Here is a 20,469-nt window from a genome sequence, read left to right as displayed (position 1 = left end):
AAAAGGAAACCTCAACTGGAAAAATGCCTCCATAAGACTGGTCTGTAGGCATAGTGCATTTTTTAAATTAGTGATTGATATAGAAAGGCCCAGCCCATGTGGGTGGTGACACCCTTGGGCAGGTGATCCTGGTTTCTATAAGGATAGAAGCCTTAGGGAACATTCCAGTAAGTAAGCAACACTCTCCAGGGCCTCTAGCTTGACCTTGTAGTGGTTGACTAACTTTGACTACATCAACTCCTGCCTCCAGATTACTGTCCTGTTTGAGTCCCTGCCCTGACTCCCCTAGCGATGGACTGTGAAATGGAACTGTAAACTAAAATAAACCCTTTCCTCCCCAGGTTACTCTTGGTTATGGTGTTTTATCACAGCAACAGTGCCATCAACTCTAGCCTCTCAACCTTCTTTTTTTAATCTCCAATAAAATGGAGCATTTGTTATTAACACAAATTTAGATGGAGCTCTAAGACCATATGAAATCACAGGCCTGGCTCTCAAAACATTAAATTGGCAAAGTCTCAGTGTTGTTCTTCAACAATGTTGCTCACACATTGTGTGGACAAAAGTGTGAACGTTTATTTAAGAACAACTTTTAGCAAAGAGTTTTTTCTTAGGGTTGCTGCCTAACACCTGGGTAAATGAACAAGTCAGCTTCCAAAGCATTGTGACTAACACTGCTTTCACAAAATCCCAACGGTTTCTCAACTTCATCACCCTTATCTTTAAAAACTGGCCACTGGGCTACTGTATTACAAATGCTGCAGGAGGAGTGCAGGCAGAAGGAAGCTGATCTGGCGGGTGGCCCAGACAAACCTGATGCTGCCACTCTTCCAACACTAAGCACCTGCCAGGCACAGTGCCCACAGCAGGCTCAGAAAGGCCAGCTGTAACCAGACACTTGTGTTGGAAATGCACCTCTGAGTTTCTGCATACCCAGTGCCATCTGATCGTGGGACTTCATAGGCTGATTTCTCTTGCAAGAGAAACTTCTGAGATCATTAGTCACATGGGCTGAATTCAGTGTTGGGTGTTTCTGCAGTGTAGGGTGCCTATCTTGGGAGCCTAATGGAAGGGTAAGTTCTTCCAGCAAACTGACCAATTAGGAAACATTAAAAATATAATAATAAAACAAAACATGCCAAAAATCTACTGACAACTAGCTAATTTTCTGGATTTTGTTAGTTTGTTTAGAGATTTTTGTTTTTGTTTTATTTTGTTTTGTTTTTGAGGCAAGATCTTGTGAAACCCAGCTTGTACTCTTCATCCTCCTACATAATACATGCCAGTTATTCAAGCTCTTGGAATTATCGGCATGCATTATCATGACTGAATTTCAGTTTCTGTCTTAAGAGGTAAAAATCTGATGCCTAAATGGCAAGCATCAAAAGAGTCAAAGTAAACAAAACATTTGGTACAATAATTTATAACAAATAAGGTGGTTTCACAAAACTATATTAATATTTTTTAAGAAAAACATGATTCCTGGGCGTCAGTGGTGCACGCCTTTAATCCCAGCACTTGGGAGGCAGAGGCAGGTGGATCTCAAGGCCAGTCTGGTCTACAGAGTGAGTTCCAAAACAGGCTCCAAAGCTACAGAGAAACCCTGTCTCAAATGACAAGAAATGAAAAACAAACAAACTAAAGCCTTAACTGAGGGAGCAAGAAAAACACATATAGCAGAAGTTTGGAAAAAGGGTGATATATTTTATCTCTACACACATACACAAAGATTACAAAGAAATAAATAAATCAAAATAGTAAACGACAGTTATTAGTCATTCTACTCTTCATTATAACCTTTCAAATTTTAAAATCTCTCATACATGTTCAAGAGCTAATCTTCTAAGCAAGGTTGCTAAAATTTTAAAGATGAATAGCCAAAACACACACACCAGAATAATTTGCCAATAAATTTAAGTGCCTTGCGAAAAATTTTACTATATACATTTTTAACTTACAAGAATCTATCAGAATGGAAGCAAAAATTGTAAGAAGAGAACTCTCACAGACATTTATAAAACAAAATGTACATTAAACCCTTCAATTAAAGACCCATAAAATAGTCTCAGTGCTTTTTAACCCACCTTCTCACAGCAGGAATTTAATCCCTCCAGAGGGTGCAAACAAACTTCAAAGAGAAGATTAGGCCCAGACACTAGCACTGTGCAATGTAAGGTTTATATCTAAATTTGCCCAGAAACACAGAGATGCAGATCTGAGGAACAAAGGTAAATTCTTTACAATCATCTAAAACAGCCAAATTAATGCCTAAAACAGTAAAAGAAAAAAAAGGAAAATATACCAAGTACTATTTAGCAAAAAGTTGTAGAAAAAGAAAAAAGTGCCTGAAGCCAAATATTCAACTATAGTTCACTCACTAGAAACAGCAAAAGGAAATCTGACTAAATATCAAAGAGCTCATGTCCTTTTCCAGCTTAAGCTCTGTGCAGTCTAAGAGGGTATTCCTACAGTGTTAAGGTTCTTGACGTAGTTTCTACATAGTACTGACAAATCACATGCTCTTTCCATTCTCAGAGCACAGCACATTAAGAAACAATTAAAGGTCTTCACTTCTGTGCACACATTAAGATAAATCAATAAGGCTGGGCCATGGTGGCGCACACCTTTAATCCCAGCTCTCAGAAGGCAGAGGCAGGTAGATCTCTGTGAGTTCAAGGCCAGCCTGGTCAACAGAGCAGTAGAACAGCCAGGGATATAGACAGAGAAACCCTGCCTCAAAAAAAAAAAAAAAAAGAAGTCAATGGAAAAAAAGACCTGTCTTTAAAGATAAGGGTATTTTGCTCCAGCTGCTCTCATCTTCCTATTATTAGCTGATTTTTAAGGAGGTTTCGAAAGGCCTCATTACTTTATAAACTGAAGAGGTAAAGTGTAGCTTATTAACTCAGCTTGTAAGTCCCAATGTACAAATCATGGGTGAGAAATTAACTTAGAATTTAACTTTTCCAAATATTAACTATTTTTTTTAAAAAAATAGTCTTCATATATAACTTAAAGGTAAAAGTCAAAATCAAAATTTATTAAGAAAGTATCTGTATGGATAAGAGACAAATATTGATTTTATACTATATTTAAACCAAGAAGTTTGAATCAAATATTCTACAGAGGAAACGACAAATCATAAAATGGAAGACATCTGCAACACATATAACCAAATAGTATCCATAATGCATACTTTATGAACCAACAATGAATGGTTACTTAAAAATGAACAAGATGCTGGCCCACCAGCCTTGCCAAAATGGCATCCTCCAGGGTCAGTGAAAGACACAGCAAAACATCCAATGTCCTCCCGTGGCTTCCTCACACAGGGGAGTGCAGGGGTACATACATCCATACATTCACATAAAGATAAAAATATTTTAAATGAGCAAAAGAATTAAATAGACACCATATATATATGCATGTATATATATGTACAAATATATATTTATTTGTGCATGCATATGTACATGTATGTACATGTGTATGTATATATACATGTATGTGTATATGTGTGTATAAATATATTTATATTTACATTTATATATATTTGTGAGAAGATATTCAAGACCCCACACCAATAAGGTGTTCAATCTAACTGGTCATAAGAAAAAGCAAATAAAAACAAGCATTGGGTTGATGAAATGAAAACTACACCAAGTACTGACAAAGCTATATAGCAGTGGGATTACCAAATACTTCAGGTGAGAATGCAGAGCAGTACAACTTGTTCCCACAAAGTCTAGTATGACAGAGGAATTAGATACATTATACAATCAATGGCAACAAACATCTACACCCACCAGGATCCATGTCTGAGAAAAATCACAGCAACACTTACAATAGCCAAAAACTAGCACATGACTTCAACACTGCAACTTTCCTGTCAGTAACAGGACAGGGCTGGGTCTAAGAGCTCAGTAGTGGAATGCTTGCCTGGCCCTAGATTTGATCCCCAGCACCAGTAATAACAGTCACAACGGCAAAGCTGTAGTCCAATTCTATGAATATAGCAGTGATGAAAATAAGTGACTGCAGTGGCATACAACATGAAGGGCTCTTAGAAACACAACAGAGCAAAAACATGCCAAAACTACATTAACAGTGATGTGGGAAGGTCATCTGTCTATCTGTTGCTTTCATTAGTTAATTAATAAAGAAACTGCTTGGCCTGATAGGTCGGAACATAGGTGGCTGGAGTAGACAGAACAGAATGCTGGGAAGAAGGGAAGTGAGGGCAGAGGCGATGAAGTTCCGACCCGAGACGGATGTAGGCTAGAATCTTCTCGGTAAGTCACCACCTCGTGCTGCTACACACATTATTAGAAATGGGTTAATCAAGATGTGAGAGTTAGCCAGTAAGAGGCTAGAGCTAATGGGCCAAGCAGTGTTTAAATGAATACAATTTGTGTGTTGTTATTTCGGGTGTAAAGCTAACCATGTGGGAGCCAGGCTGGACGAAAAGCAGGCCCGCAGCTCCTTCTACAAAAGAGTAATTCTCTTTCTATGAAATTAAGAAATAGCCACAATTAAATTTTTTTTCAGGTAGTCATACACATGTAATAAAACATGAACACAAAGGAATGACTATCATAAAAGGATAACGGTCATCTCTAAACAAAGGGAGGGAGGGGGTTCTGGGTATGACCAAGGCTGTCTCTAACATTTCCAGGCCTAGCAAAGGTTTACAAAGGAGATATACAGGCCATATATCTAAAAATTTAAGTCTTAAAGTCAGATAGCTGGGTGTGGTAGTACATGTCTGTAATCCTAGTACTTGGGAGGTAGAGCAACAAGAGAATCATTAGTTCAAGGTCATCTTCACACAGTAAATTTGAAGCCAGCGTAAGATATATAAAACCCATTTAAAAGAAAAAAGAAAGCGAAAGCCGGGCAGTGGTGGTGCACTTGCACCATTAATCCCAGCACTTGAAAGGCAGAGGCAAATGGATCTTTGTGAGTTCGAGGAGGCCAGTCTGCTCTTTAAGAACTAGTTCCAGAGCTGGGCAGTGGTGGCGCACGCCTTTAATCCCAGCACTCAGGAGGCAGAGGCAGGCGGATCTCTAGGAGTTCGAGGCCAGCCTGGTCTACAAGAGCTAGTTCCAGGACAGGAACCAAAAGCTACAGAGAAACCCTGTCTCGAAAATCCAAAAAAAAAAAAAGAAAAGAACTAGTTCCAGGACAGGCACCAAAGCTAGAGAGCAAAACCGAAAAACCAAAAAAGTTGTAAATCAAGCTTAAAGGTATTAGATATATTTTACGTCCTACCATGATAAATAAATCTTTAAAACTAACTGGAAACTCTGTGGTGATATTTGGTTTGTGCTCTAACAAATAAAGCTTGCCTGGCCAGGTGATGGCTCACGCCTTTAATCCCAGCATTTGGGAGACAGGGCAGGCAAATCTCTGTGAGTTCAAGGCCAGCCTGGTCTACAAGAGCTAGTTCCAGGACAGACTCCAAAGCTACAAAGAAACCCTGTCATGAAAAACCAAACAAACAAACGAATAAAGCTTGCCTGAAGATTAGAGGGCCTAACTAGCCACTGGTTAATAATAGAGGTCTGGAAGTCTTAGACAGACAGGAAGGAATATGGCTGGGTAGAGGAATGTAGGACGGGATGGGACAGGAGCTCGACCCTTTTTTGGCCTGAGGAGTTAGCAAGGAAAAGTTGGCTGTAGCTTGCTCTTTTGTCTCTCTGATCTTTCAGCATTTACCACTTCCACCCCGATATCTGGCTCTATTATTAAGACCAATTAGAATCCATGCTACAAAAGTCAAACTCACTGTGGATTTTTGGAATGCTTAGAGTTTGAAGAAGAAAAGTAGTGGTAGAGTGAACACTGACTGCCCACTGTTCATTCCACATCCCACAAAGCAAGAGATCTTTCAAACAAACATTAAGTTACCCTCATACAAAGCATGATCCTACCCCACTACTCCAAGTCCAGCTATACCTGTTAACTGTACCACACACCACTCCCCATGTAGGAGCACCTTAAGGCCATGGGGTGAACACACTAACAGCACAGTCCACACTCACGAAGACAAAGCCTACAAACTGACTCATAGGCCCTGGAAACAAGCCCCAGGCCATTTGGGTAAACAATTCTAAGATCTTGGGTTCTCCCAAAACATTCTAAGATGAAAGAGTTCAAGTATCGAGTGTCATGTTTTACAGGTCCAGCAACTTTGTACCCCAAAAAATTGGCACTATAAAAGGAGGACCAACGTGGCACTTCCAAAGCAGAGCATAGGATGGGGCCAGAGATCTTTGGTGCCAGGACTAGAATTGGCATAAAACCACACAACATTCTTAACCTGAATATGGCCACCTGTGCTATATTATTTATTAACCCACACTTGTAAGTTTATGCATTTTTATACAAATAATGCGATAGCTATCATACACTTGCTGATAAGATACACTGAGGGCACAAATCACACACATACAACCTGAGTATAACCATGAAGACACAGTCAAACAGGTAAAAATCCAGAGATGAAAGAAAATACCTACATTTTTTAACATATGTCATTAGAAGGGAGGGATATAGCTCCAAAACTATAAATGTCTATAAACTATAGACATCCTAACCTCATCTAAGATCCCCACTGTTCAGGATACTTATGAAATCATACTAAAAGATAAAGAGAGAGGAGGAGTTTCCTTTAACTAGTCTCCAACCTTTTAGAAACAGTTTTGCTAAATTTGGTCTATTTCAAGCAGTTTAATGGCAAAAAAATTCTCTTTCAATTAATTTGAATCCTACAGTCTAATTCCAAGCCTTGCCCATTAGCAAGGCCTAAATAATTGATTTTCAGGCATCTATGATATGCAAACCAATATCCAATGATAAAAATAAGTCTGCCAAGGCAGTGGATTCCAATCAAAGTATTCACTATACTTTTATTCTCTTCTCTTCCTCGGATGATATGGACACGAAAAATGAGGAAAGGCACTTAAAAGAACTTAAAGACATCACATTATTTATCTATTTTTCTTCTGTGTACAGCTATTCCATACAATAAAGAAACATCATTATCATAATTAGATAAGTGAGTACCTGAAAGAGTGCCACCTGTCCTAGGATAGGCCACTTCCACATACACTTCAAATGTAGTCTCTGGGTTCTGCCTACAAAAGAAACAAATCATGGTTACTGACAAGGACTGAGGCAGCATTATGCAAAAGACATGGGATGTGGTGTAAAGTAGATCTCAATCAAAATCAGTAGCTCCACAACTAACTAGCTGTGCAAGTTTAAGGCCTGGGCCATGACCTTCATAGCATACAAGATAAAAACAGCAATCCCCAATACACAAAGTGATCTGGACATAATAAGTTAACCATGACTATGACTTGACATGCATCATGTTTCTGACCTTCACAGTTATATCTCCAAAGCTGCAGGCAGGATTTTTGAGAAAATTTCATCTCAAAGCACCAACAGTATAAAGTAGCACACTCTGCTCCATTGCTTGATAAAACACACATATAACAAAAATGACTCTCTGCTTACAGCTTTTGAATAGCAGACAATCACCTCACTACAATATTGTGAACATGGGACGCTAATCTAAATGTAAAACAGTGTTTGCTGCACTGCCAATACCATATGTATGAATGTTCACTATTATATCCCTTTACCTTTTTAATGTCATAAGCATTCGTAATAAATTCATGAAAGATCACAGTACTAACAGAATGTTTATAGTTGTTACTTCTGAGTTATAAAAATGTGGTTATATTATCTTCTCTACTATAATGAAAAGGTAAATACTTTAAGACTGGATAAAAATTATTTAGCAAGCTGTGCACAACAGTATACGCCTTTAATCCCAGCACCTAAAAGGCAGAGAGGCAGGTGGAGTTCTGTGAGTTTTGAGGCCAACCTAATCTACAGACAAAGTTCCAGGTCAACCAGGGTTACAAAGACCCTGCATCCAAAAATAAAAAAAAAAACCATTAAAAATAATACTAATAAAAAATACTAATAAAAAAATAATACTATACTTTTAAATATCTAACTAAATTACATTTTAAACCTGACAACAAGGCTTAAATAAGTTACTTCCTGGGTTGTTCAATAGTATCTAAAAGCCTAAATTTAAATCAAAGAAATATTTTGAATGTTCCCAGGAAAATCTATATCTCTAAATGTCATTTATGTCATGTGATCCTTACTGTGGCACTGTAAGGTGTGTGTAGGAGTACTACCCTCACTAAGCAAGTGAAGGACCTGAGGAAAGATAGTCTGAAGAACTTGTCTGCTTCCCTTGGGTAACTGGAAACATAGACAACTCCAGAATTCCTGCCATCCTTTCTCCAGTTCCACATTTCACTGCCTAGACGATGACCTTGATCCTCATACTTACACATCTTCAGCCCGCTTTATTTTGCAATTGTAAACGGCAGTAACTTTTTTCTTAGTAACACATAAAATAACATTCATCTCATAAATGCCAGCATTGTAAGAGTTGGGAAAATAAGGTAATGCTTGCTCTAATTCCTTCACAGCAGAGAGATGTTTTATAATTTGTGAAAGATCAGTTTTTTTGCCATAAAGAAACTCAGACTTTAAATAAGTGCCTTAAGTAGAGAAAGAGCTGACTATTCTAAAATTCAAGGTATTTAAATATACTTAGTTAAATATAGTTACTAAAGGAGACTAAATCAGACAGAGCATCTTACTTTTTAAAAATGTAAACTTAAGTTTTAAGGGCTCAAAAATTAAAAAAAAAAAAAAAAAAAAAAGCTTGCATTCTTTTTCCCACCAAGAGGGCAGAAGGGCAGAACATTACCTTCAAAGTAGACTCCAAATGTATAGGAAATATCACGTGGAAATATTCCTTCCAGTCAAAGACCTCAATGTAGAACATTTGACAAAAGGAGCACTTCTATTTCACAAATAATAGTTAGTATAGTGTGAAAAGCATTAGGAAAATTTCCTCCAGAAACCTAAAAACACCCTTCTTCTGCAAATAACTAACAACATCTCAGAATGTTGTTTCTATGGATTAAAACAGGTTTCAAAATGTGTTCTACACACAGCTGGGAGTTGCGGCACACACCTTTAATCAGGTGTGAGGTCGAGTCCAGCTTGGTCTACATAGTAAGTTCCAGGGCAGCCTACACAGAGAATTACAGTTCCAGGGCTACACAGAGAAACCCTGTCTCAAAAAATAAAGTAAAATGTGTTCTACACAACCCTAGGTCCCTGTGGAGGCTCTTCAGAGCTCCTACACATATTTTTTACTAAATTTCTACTTCTTCAGCATTTTTTGACATGATCTTAAAATTGAAATGATGAAAGGAGCATGTGAACGTATTATATTCAAGCTCTAGAACAGTCATGCCTTAACCTGAGTCACAGGGCATTTGTGAAGGCCTATTCTAAGGAAAAAGATGTCCTAACAGGTTATTCTTGTTGCTTCTGGTCCTTTCTTCCTGCAATCGACTTCAAGCAGGCATCATAAAACTACCACATCATCACACAACACTTGCCATGTCACCAAAGACCTCAAATGCACAATTCTCAGTGCTTGATTATCCTCAGAGCAGCTTTTGGAACAGCTGTTTGATCTGCCCTGCCCCCTTCAAACACATTCTTCCTTTCCCTTCTAAAAGTTTGCTCTACTGGTTCTCTGCCTTTCTTACTGGTGCTTCTTTGCTAAACTCTCCTGCTCCTGAACTGGTCAAGATTCTGCTGTCTACACTCATCACCCAAATGATCTCATTCAGTGTTATTCCCCAGAAGACCCCTGAGCGTAGCTTGCCTGGGGAACTACATTTCCCAGGAGCCCCTAGCATTCCACGCAAAGACTGCGCAGGCGCAGAACGTGGCGTTTGACGCACACACGTGGGGGACCCTATAAGTCTGTTCGCTCTCTTTTTCCCCTTCTCTCCTGCATGCTGCAATAAACCTCGCGCGCCACGTGAGTTTTGTTGTGTCTTGTGTCCTCCTTTCGTGGCTAAGAAGACTAAGAAGACGAAGAACAAGACAAGACAACAGAAGAGAAGAACATCGGTGCCGTGACTCGGATTTTACTCATATGCCCACAGTCAAAAGAATTAAATATCTCCTGGTTTTAGTGGATACAATGTCTGGGTGGGTTGAAGCCTTCCCCACCACCAAGAAGAGAGCCCAGACAGTTTCCGACGTTCTTCTCCGAGAAATCATTCCCCGGTTTGGAATTCCAACCTCTCTTCAATCAGATAATGGCCCTGAGTTCACTTCCCAGATCTCTCAAAACCTGTCCAAGGCTCTTAACATTCCCTGGCATTTCCATATCCCATACCACCCTCAGTCTTCAGGTAAAGTAGAACGGACTAACTGTTCTTTAAAAGACGCCTTTGTAAAAATGTTCCAGGAACTTCACTTCGACTGGGTAAGACTCCTACCTCTGACCCTCCTCAGGCTTAGAGCCCTTCCAAAAAGTCCCCTTTTTATCTCACCTTTCGAACTCATGTATGGGCGGCCCATTCTAACCCCCGGCCTCCCACCTAAAACCTCCCCCCTTCCTGATCACCTGCTCACGCCACTACTAACCCATCTATGCTCGCTACTGTGGGATTTTACCGACCACTCATTACCTCAACCTTGTGCTAATCCATGCCCACCACCGATTAAAATAGGAGATCAGGTATTATTTCCCCCCCCCCCCAGGCCAACATCCCTCACCCTTTTCCCTTAAGTGGCAGGGTCCCCTGAGAGTAATTCTTTTGACTCCCACAGCTGCTAAGCTCGAGGGAATTCCTTACTGGATTCACCTGTCACATCTTAAACTGTCTACTCCTCCAGCTCAAGACAATCCCTCATACATGGTAACTCAGACAGGACCTTGTTCTCTTAAGTTCCAGAGGACTCCAGTCCAAGGAAAGTACAGGTCCTATCTTTCACTCAACCCTCTTGTGACAACATATTTTCCTTTCTCCTCTTTTTCTAAATTTCTGAATAACCACTCAGCTGTCATTACAGGAATCATCATCAGACACGGAGCCAAAGGTTCAGGTGGTAAGCAAATTCTTAACAAAGTTCCTTGACACAACAGGTTCATCACTGACTGCAGCAGTGTCTCCCGGATGTTAGGGTAATGCCCAAAACATCATACATGGTTAAGAATTTATTTCTTTTAAGACATTTCCTTTAAGCTCCAAGAAGCCATCCCAACCCACCTGAACGAAGCAGGCCCAAACGGATCATTAATGGAATAAGTACCATTCAATTTTTTATCATTCTTAACCCCAAACCTCCTAAAGCCCCCCCACCCCAAATCTCCCCATTAATTTCCCAAAATCTCCTCTTTAATTTCCCAAACCTCCTCTTTTCTTCTCTACTAATTTTCTTCTCTACTAATGCAACTTTTGTTTTCTAGCACCTTAACAACTACCCACCTACCCAAAAGCCAGACAGATGTGATTCCTTCAATCAGCCACCTCAGAACATCAGCTGACAGGACATGATCACCAGGACATCACCAGGACAATCGATACTCCCCGGATCCCTCAGAGAGATGCGATTTCTTCAATCAGCCACCTCAGAACGTCAGCAGACAGGACATGATCAACAGGACATCACCAGGACAATCAATACTCCCCAGACCCCTCAACGCCCAAAGTCAGCAGGAAGCAGTTATGAGAGACTGGGCTACGCCCCTATTCCCTACCCATTAAGACTCTCAACCCCCCAGATTTTTAATAAATTAAAAAGGGAGAGAATGTTATTCCCCAGAAGGCCCCTGAGCGTAGCTCGCCTGGGGAACTACATTTCCCAGGAGCCCCTAGTGTTCCACACAAAGGCTGCACAGGCGCAGAACGTGGCGTTTGACGCACGCATGTGGGGGACCCTTTAAAATGCTGAAACGCCATCTGTTTGCTCTCTTTTTCCCCTTCTCTCCTGCACGCCGCAATAAACCTCGGGGGCCACGTGAGTTTTGTTGTGTCTTGCGTCCTCCTTTCGCAGCTAAGAAGACTAAGAAGACGAAGAACAAGACAACAGAAGAGAAGAACATTCAGTCTTGTGGCTTTAATTACTGAGTAAATGCTGGCAAGCCCCTACATCCTACCTTCAACCAGACTTCTTCCCTGATTCCAGATTTTTAAGCCCACTCAACATTTATGCTTAGACATCTCAAACACATTTTAATTTAACATGTTTTTATTTCCCAAACTTGCATGTCCTGAACTCTAACAGTTGATCAAATCAACAAAACTTACTGTTTCTGATCTCTTTGTCACTACCAACCAGTCAGCAAGCTCTGTTGATTCTATCATCAGAATGTATCCAGAGGGGTTGGGAATTTAAATTTAACTCAGTGGTACCATGCCCAAGTATTTTGCTCCCAGAACACACAAAATTAAATAAAAATCCAGAGTCGTGCACTTCTTAGTACCTTCAGTTAATGTATAACTCTTCTGACAGTCTCCCTTCTTCACTCTTTCCTCTATGTAATGATACCTCAATTTTGCACGCATGAGTCCATTCATTGTAAAGTTTAGACTGTGAAAGCTCTCCATGCAAAACTTCTCCAAAGCATCCAGCATACTCAAAGTCAAACTTCAAGTTCTACTGCTACACAGGTGAAGAACAATACAGATGTATCTAATGCCACTGAACTGAGCATTTTAAAATGAAAACTTTTGTTATATGTATCATGCCATAATTTTAAAAATTGGAGTTAAAAGAAAGGGAGGGGGAGCAGGAGCCTACATGACCCGGTCTCTACCTACCTGTTCGACTTCTCTTCAGATCTCTCTCCCAGCACACTAGACCTGGGCACCTTCTTTCTGCCACTCAGACACGTGAGCCCACTCACCTCCATGTTAGAACACTTTACATAGAACTTCACATAGTAGTTCTTTTTTTTGTTTTTTGTTTTTTTTTTTCGAGACAGGGTTTCTCTGTAGCTTTGAAGCCTGTCCTGGAACTCCCTTTGTAGACCAGGTTGGCCTTGAACTCACAGAGATCCGCCTGCCTCTGCCTCCCGAGTGCTGGGATTAAAGGCGTGCGCCACCACCGCCCGGCTCACATAGTAGTTCTTCTTGTCACCCAAAACTCTGCTTGTACCTGGCCTCAGAAAGACGAACTCCATCACACTCTCCAGCACCTAATTTAATTCTCCACATTATACCAGTTCCAACACTGGTTATGGTTAGCATTCATCTTCCACACATAAACTGTTGAGGAATAGGGATTTTTGTCTCTCTTGTCAAGTAGATAATAATAGTAAAGGACAAAGGAAATAGAGACTAGTCTTTCAGGAGTCTAAAAGAGTACAGTAAGTGAGAGGTATGATCATCCAGTTCCACGTGTTTCAACCTCTAGTATGGATTACAATTAATAAAGAACTAATTAAAAGATTTCTATCTCTGCCAGAGTCTCTGAGGTAGAACTGCAGATTTGCCTTCCTAACAAATAACCAGCTCACAGTGGTTCTACTTGACTTGTGACCATATTTTGGAACCACTGATCTAGTTAAATGGAATTGTCCCAATAATTTAGTCTATACAACAAAATATACATAAAATTAACAGTGTATATCACCTTTCAGAAGTATTTTTATTTATTTATTTATTAAAGAATTCTGCCTCCTTCCCACCCCCACCTCCCATTTCCCTCCCCCAATCAAGTCCCCCTCCCTCGTGAGCCCTAAGAGTAATCAGGGTTCCCTGCTCTGTGGGAAGTCCAAAGACCATCCACCTCCATCCCGGTCTATTAAGAGGAATATCCAAACTGCCTAGGCTCCCACAAAGCCAGTACGTGCAGTAGGATCAAAAACCCATTGCCATTGTTCTTGAGTTCTCAGTAGTCCTCATTGTCCCCTATGTTCAACAAGTCCGGTTTTAACCCATGCTTTTTCTGACCCAGGCCAGGTGGCCTTGGTGAGTTCCCGATAGAACATCCCCATTGTCTCAGTGTGTGGGTGTCCCCCTCGCGGTCCTGAGTTCCTTGCTCGTGCTCTCTCTCCTTCTGCTCCTGATTTGGACCTTGAGATTTCAGTCTGGTGCTCCAATGTGGGTCTTTGTCTCTGTCTCCTTTCATCGCCTGATGAAGGTTACTGTTCAGGAGGCTGCCTATATGTTTTTCTTTGGGTTCACCTTCTTATTTAGCTTCTCTAGGATCACGAATTATAGTCTCAATGTCCTGTATTTATGGCTAGAAACCAAATATGACTGAGTACATCCCATGTTCCTCTTTTTGGGTCTGGCTTACCTCACTCAGGATAGTGTTTTCTATTTTTGTCCATTTGCATGCAAAATTCAAGAAGTCATTGTTTTTTACTGCTGAGTAGTACTCTAATATGTATATATTCCATACTTTCTTCACCCATTCTTCCATTGAAGGGCATCTCGGTTGTTTCCAGGTTCTGGCTATTACAAACAATGCTGCTATGAACATAGTTGAGTGTATACTTTTGTTGTATGATAAGGCATCTCTCGCGTATATTCCCAAGAGTGGTATTGCTGGGTCCAGAGGTAGGTTGATCCCGAATTTCCTGAGAAACCGCCATACTGCTTTCCAAAGTGGTTGCACAAGTTTGCATTCCCACCAGCAATGGATGAGTGTACCCCTTTCTCCACAACCTCTCCAGCAAAGGCTGGTGTTTTTTATTTTAGCCATCTGACAGGTGTAAGATGGTATCTTAAAGTTGTCTTGATTTGCATTTCCCTGATCGCTAAGGAAGTTGAGCATGACCTTAAGTGTTTTTTAACCATTTGAAATTCTTCTGTTGAGAATTCTCTGTTCAGCTCAGTGCCCCATTTTATAATTGGGTTGATTAGCCTTTTACGATCTAGTTTCTTGAGTTCTTTATATATTTTGGAGATCAGACCTTTGTCAGTTGCAGGGTTGGTGAAGATCTTCTCCCAGTCAGTGGGTTCCCTTTTTGTCTTAGTGACAGTGTCCTTTGCTTTACAGAAGCTTCTCAGTCTCAGGAGGTCCCATTTATTCAATGATGCTCTTAATGTCTGTGCTACTGGGGTTATACGTTAGGAAGTAGTCTCCTGTGCCCATGTGTTGTAAAGTACTTCCCACTTATTCTTCTATCAGGTTCAGTGTGTTCAGACTGATATTGAGGTCTTTAATCCATTTGGACTTGAGTTTTGTGCATGGTGATAGATATGGATCTATTTTCATTCTTCTACAGATTGACATCCAGTTTTGCCAGCACAATTTGTTGAAGATGCTCTCTTTTTTCCATTGTATACTTTTAGCTCCTTTGTCGAAAATCAGGTGTTCATATGTTTGTGGGTTAAAATCAGGGTCTTCTATTCGATTCCATTGGTCGACTTCTCTGTTTTTATGCCAGTACCAAGCTGTTTTCAATACTGTAGCTCTGTAATAGAGTTTGAAGTCAGGGATGGTAATGCCTCCAGACAATCCTTTATTGTATAAGATTGTTTTGGCTATCCTGGGTTTTTTGTTTTTCCATATAAAGTTGATTATTGTCTTCTCCAGATCTGTGAAGAATTTTGATGGGATTTTGATGGGGATTGCATTGAATCTATAGATTGCTTTTGGTAGAATTGCCATTTTTACTATGTTGATCCTCCCAATCCAAGAGCAAGGGAGATCCTTCCATTTTCTGGTGTCCTCTTCAATTTCTTTCTTCAAAGACTTAAAGTTCTTGTCAAATAGATCTTTCACTTCCTTGGTTAGAGTTACCCCAAGATATTTTATGTTATTTATGGCTATCGTGAAAGGTGATGCTTCTCTGATTTCCCTCTCTGCTTCCTTATCCTTAGTGTATAGGAAGGCAACTGATTTTTTGGAGTTGATCTTGTATCCTGCCACATTACTAAAGGTATTTATCAGCTGTAGGAGTTCTTTGGTAGAATTTTTGGGGTCGCTTATGTATAGTATCATATCATCAGCAAATAACGAAAGCTTAACTTCTTCCTTTCCAATACAAATCCCCTTGATCCCCTTATGTTGTCTTATTGCTATTGCTATAACTTCCAGCTCTATATTGAAGAGATATGGAGAGAGTGGACAGCCTTGTCGTGTTCCTGATCTTAGTGGGATGGCTTTGAGTTTTTCTCCATTTAATTTAATGTTAGCTGTTGGCTTGCTGTAAATAGCTTTTATTATATTTAGGTATGACCCTTGTATCCCTAATCTCTCCAAGACCTTTATCATAAAGGGGTGTTGAATTTTGTCAAATGCTTTTTCAGCATCTAATGAAATGATCATATGGTTTTTTTCTTTCAGTTTATTTATATGGTGGATTACATTGATAGATTTGTGTATGTTGAATCAGCCCTGCATCTCTGGGATGAAGCCTACTTGATCATAATGGATAATTTTTCTAATGTGTTCTTGAATTCGGTTTGCCAGTATTTTATTGAGAATTTTTGCGTCGATGTTCATGAGTGAGATAGGCCTGTAATTCTCTTTCTTGGTTGGGTCTTTGTGTGGTTTTGGTATCAGGGTAACTGTAGCTTCATAAAAGGAATTAGGCAATGACTCTTCTGTTTCTATATTGTGAAATACGTTAAGGAGTATAGGTATTAGCTCTTCTTGGAAGTTCTGGTAGAATTCTGCATTGAAGCCATCTGGTCCTGGGCTTTTTTTTGGAAGGGAGATTTTTTATAACAATTTCTAATACTTTGCGACGAACAGGTCTATTTAGATCGTTCACCTGTTCTTGGTTTAGCTTTGGTATATGGTACTTATCTTAAAAAATGTCCATTTCTTTTGCATTTTCCAGTTTTGTGGCATATAGGCTTTTCTAGTAAGATCTAATGATTCTCTGAATTTCCTCTGTGTCTGGGGTAATGTCCCCTTTTCATTTCTGGTCATATTTATTTGCGTGTTCTCTCTCTGTCGTTTAATTAGTTTGGATAGGGGTTTGTCGATCTTGTTGATTTTCTCCAAGAACCAACTTTTTGTTTCATTGATTCTTTGGACTGTTTTCTGTGTTTCTATTTTGTTGATTTCCGCCCTCAGTTTGATTATTTCCAGTCTTCTACTCCTCCTGGGCATGTCTGCTTCTTTTTTTTCTAGAGCTTTTAGGTGTGCTGTTAAGTCCCCAATGTATGCATTCTCCGTTTTCTTTAAGTGGGCACTTAGTGCTATGAACTTTCCTCTTAGCACTGCTTTCGTGTCCCATAGGTTTGAGTATGTTGTCTCTTTATTTTCATTAAATTCAAGGAAGACTTTAATTTCTTTCTTAATTTCTTCCTTGACCCAGATGTGGTTCAGTAGTTGACTGTTCAGTTTCCATGAGTTTGTTGGCTTTCTGGGGGTAGCATTGGTGTTGCCTTCTAACTTTAATCCGTGATGATCTGGTAAGACACAGGTGGACACTGATATTTTTTTGCATCTGTGGAAGTTTCCTTTGTTTCCGAGTATGTGGTCAATTTTCGAGAAGGTTCCATGGGCTGCAGAGAAGAAGGTATATTCTTTCCTATTTGGGTGGAGTGTTCTATAGATGTCTGTTAAGTCCATTTGCTTCATTACCTCCAACAATTCTCTTAATTCTCTATTAGTTTTCTGTCTGATTGACCTGTCCCTTGGTGAGAGAGGTGTGTTGAAGTCTCCTACTACTAGTGTGTGTGGTTTGATGTCTGCCTTAAGTTCTAGTAATATTTCTTTTACATACGTGGGTGCTTTTATATTAGGAGCGTAGATATTCAGGATTGAGACTTCATCCTGATGAATTGTTCCTGTTATGAGTATAAAGAGTCCATCTCGATCTCTTCTGATTGATTTTAGTTTGAAGTCCGTTTTGTTAGAAATTAGTATGGCCACACCTGCTTTTTTTTTTAGGACCATTTGCTCGAAAAACCTTTTCCCAACTCCTTACTCTAAGTAGATGCCTGTCTTTGTGGTTGAGATGTGTTTCTTGCAAACAGCAGAATGTTGGATCCTGTTTTTGTATCCAATCTCTTAGCCTGTGCCTTTTTATAGGTGAATTGAGACCATTAATATTAAGTGATATTAATGACCAGTGGTTATTTGCTCCAGTTATTCTTATTGTTTTTGGTAGTAGAGTTTGTGTGTCTCCCTTCTTTGAGTTGTGCTAGTGAAGGGTCACTAGATGCCTGAGTTATTGTAGGCAGTGTTAGCAATGTTGGATTCCTTGGGTTGTGATTTTCCTTCTATTACTTTCTGCAGGACTGGATTTGTGGCTACGTATTGTTTAAATTTGTTCTTATCCTGGAATGTCTTGTTTTCTCCATTGAAAGTGAACGATAGCTTGGCTGGGTGTACTAGTTTGGGTTTGCATCCATGGTCTCTTAGTTTCTGCAGTACCTCTATCCAGGACCTTCTGGCTTTCATGGTTTCCATAGAGAAGTCAGGTGTAAGTCTGATCGGTTTACCTTTATAAGTTACTTGCCTTTTTCCTTTGCAGCTCTTAATATTCTTTCTTTAATCTGTATATTTTGTGTTTTGATTATTATATGGCGAGGGGATGTTTTTCTTTGATCCAGTCTGTTTGGTGTTCTGTATGCTTCTTGAATATTCAAAGGAATATCTTTCTTTAGGTTGGGAAAGTTTTCTTCCATAATTTTGTTAAAAATATTTTCTGTGCCTTTGAGTTGTGACTCTTCTCCTTCTTGTATCCCTATTATTCTTAGGTTTGGTCTTTTTATTGTGTCCCATAATTCCTGAATGTTTTGTGATGAGAACTTGTTGACTTTGCTGTTTTCTTTGATCAGTGCATTTATTTTCTCTATGGTGTCCTCAGAATCTGAGATTCTTTCTTTTATCTCTTGTATTCTATTGATTATGCTTGATTCTGTAGTCTCTGCTCGTTGATCTAGATTTTCCATATCCAGCTGGTCCTCAGTTTGTGTTTCCTTCCTTGCTTCCATTTCAGTTTTCAATTCTTGGACTGTTTCCATTACTTGTTTGATCGTTTTTTCTTGGTTTCCCAGGGTATCATTCACGTATTTACTCATTTCTTCAAACTTTTTGTTATACTTCTCATCCATTTCTATAAGGGCACTTTTTACATGTTGTTTAAGGGACTCTATTGCTTTCATAAAGTCAATTTTTTCCAGTTCTTCTGTGTTAGGGTGTTCAAGTCCTTCTGATATAAGATCATTGGGTTCTGGTGTTTTCATGTTGTTTGGTGAATTCTTGCGTTGGCGCCTGCCCATCTCCTCCTATTGATGCTATCTAATGGGTCTTTTAAAGCAGGATCAGGTTTCCCTGCTGGGCCAGGAGCCTCGCTTACAAGATGCCCTCGCTCTGTTTCCTATCTCCCACTGCGGGCCAAGATCCTTTTCACCACTCAGAAGGGTCTTCAGGAACAGGGCCAGGCTCCCCATTCGCCAGGGATCTTACCAACAAAAGGCCTACCACTCTGTGGGCCAGCCACCAAAACAGAGAAACTCCTGCTGCCCTCTGTCCCGAGCTCCTGACCCAGAGCCCAACCAGGCTAAACTGGGTGATCCCGCGGCCCTGCGTAATGGAGGGAGAGTGAAGGGGGCCCCTGGGTGCAAGCTGGAATGGGCCAGGAAGAGAGAGGTAGCAGCAGAGGAGGAGCAGCCCCAGCAGAGGGGACCAGCCCTCACAGACTAACCGAGGGGTCAAGTGGGTCTGGGAATGCCCCTGCTCCGTTTCCTGTGGCCCACCGTGGGCCAAGAACACTCTCCCCACCCAGGAGTGTCTTCAGGGACAGGCCAATGGATCTCGCCAATAAAAGGCCTCCCAATCTGCAGGTTAGGCCCCAAGAAACCTACTTGATTTAATTGTAGTGGGGCGATCTGCTCTCAGTGTGGGCTTCACTGTTTCATGCTTGGACTGCAGAAGTATTTTTATAATGAAAGACATGCTTTAAAGAAAAAGGTCATTTGTAGAAACAAGTATTCCTACCTCTTGTTGTCTCTCACTATCTGACTCACTCTAATAAGTAATAAGCCCCGAAGATTCTTACTCAGTTCAGACAGCAGGCAGAGTTCAACTGCATGGAGCCAAAGATTATATCTCTCTCTCTCTTTCTGTCTCTCTCTGTCTCTGTCTCTCTCTGTCTGTCTCTCTGTCTCTCTCTCTCTCCCTCCCTCCCTCCTCCCTCTCCTGCTCTCAGAAACAAAACAGAAGACAATGACGACGACGAACAAGAAGAAGAAGAAAAGCAGAAGCTGACTAAAATGCTAAGAACAAAGTGGTCTATAATTATAGCTCTAGTCATGCTTACCCATGATGGTTTACATGTTGCCTTATGGAAGAAGTGGTGACTAATGTTGTGACAAGTTATATAATATAACAAATATACATAAGTTATTTTAAGGGCCAGTAAAGCCAGTGCAGATGGAGGCATTTTTTTATTTCTCTGCAAATCAGAAAATAAATTAGAAAAAGCCTCCTCTAAATGCAAATTGCCAAGCATTTCTTTCTTAATATTCTCATTAAGCCTGTAAACAATGAAGGCCGTAACAACTTGCACAGGATCTCTGAGAGCACCTTGAGACCGCTAATTCCTCCAACACTCTTCAAGACACTTAGTATTTTTAACTA

At 40.2% G+C, this 20,469-nt stretch overlaps 1 protein-coding gene across 5 annotated transcripts in view; it reads right to left on the bottom strand.

Annotated features, from left to right (window-relative positions):
* Dennd1a (DENN domain containing 1A) overlaps positions 1–20,469 on the bottom strand; it is a 555,957-nt gene that overhangs the window by 491,733 nt on the left and 43,755 nt on the right. For 4 of the 5 annotated variants that reach the window (XM_057754486.1, XM_057754484.1, XM_057754482.1 and 1 more), the window contains exon 2: positions 7,066–7,136. In XM_057754486.1, the coding sequence (XP_057610469.1) occupies positions 7,066–7,107 (42 nt within the window). In that variant the 5' untranslated portion in view covers positions 7,108–7,136. Of the gene's footprint in view, positions 1–7,065; positions 7,157–20,469 lie in introns of those variants that run through there. The other variant, XM_057754485.1, reaches the window with a different exon arrangement.

Source organism: Chionomys nivalis, chromosome 22, assembly GCF_950005125.1.
Source record: "Chionomys nivalis chromosome 22, mChiNiv1.1, whole genome shotgun sequence".
Taxonomy (NCBI): Eukaryota; Metazoa; Chordata; class Mammalia; order Rodentia; family Cricetidae; genus Chionomys; species Chionomys nivalis.
The sequence above is the reverse complement of the archived record's forward strand: the minus strand, read 5'-3'. Positions and strand labels throughout refer to the sequence as shown.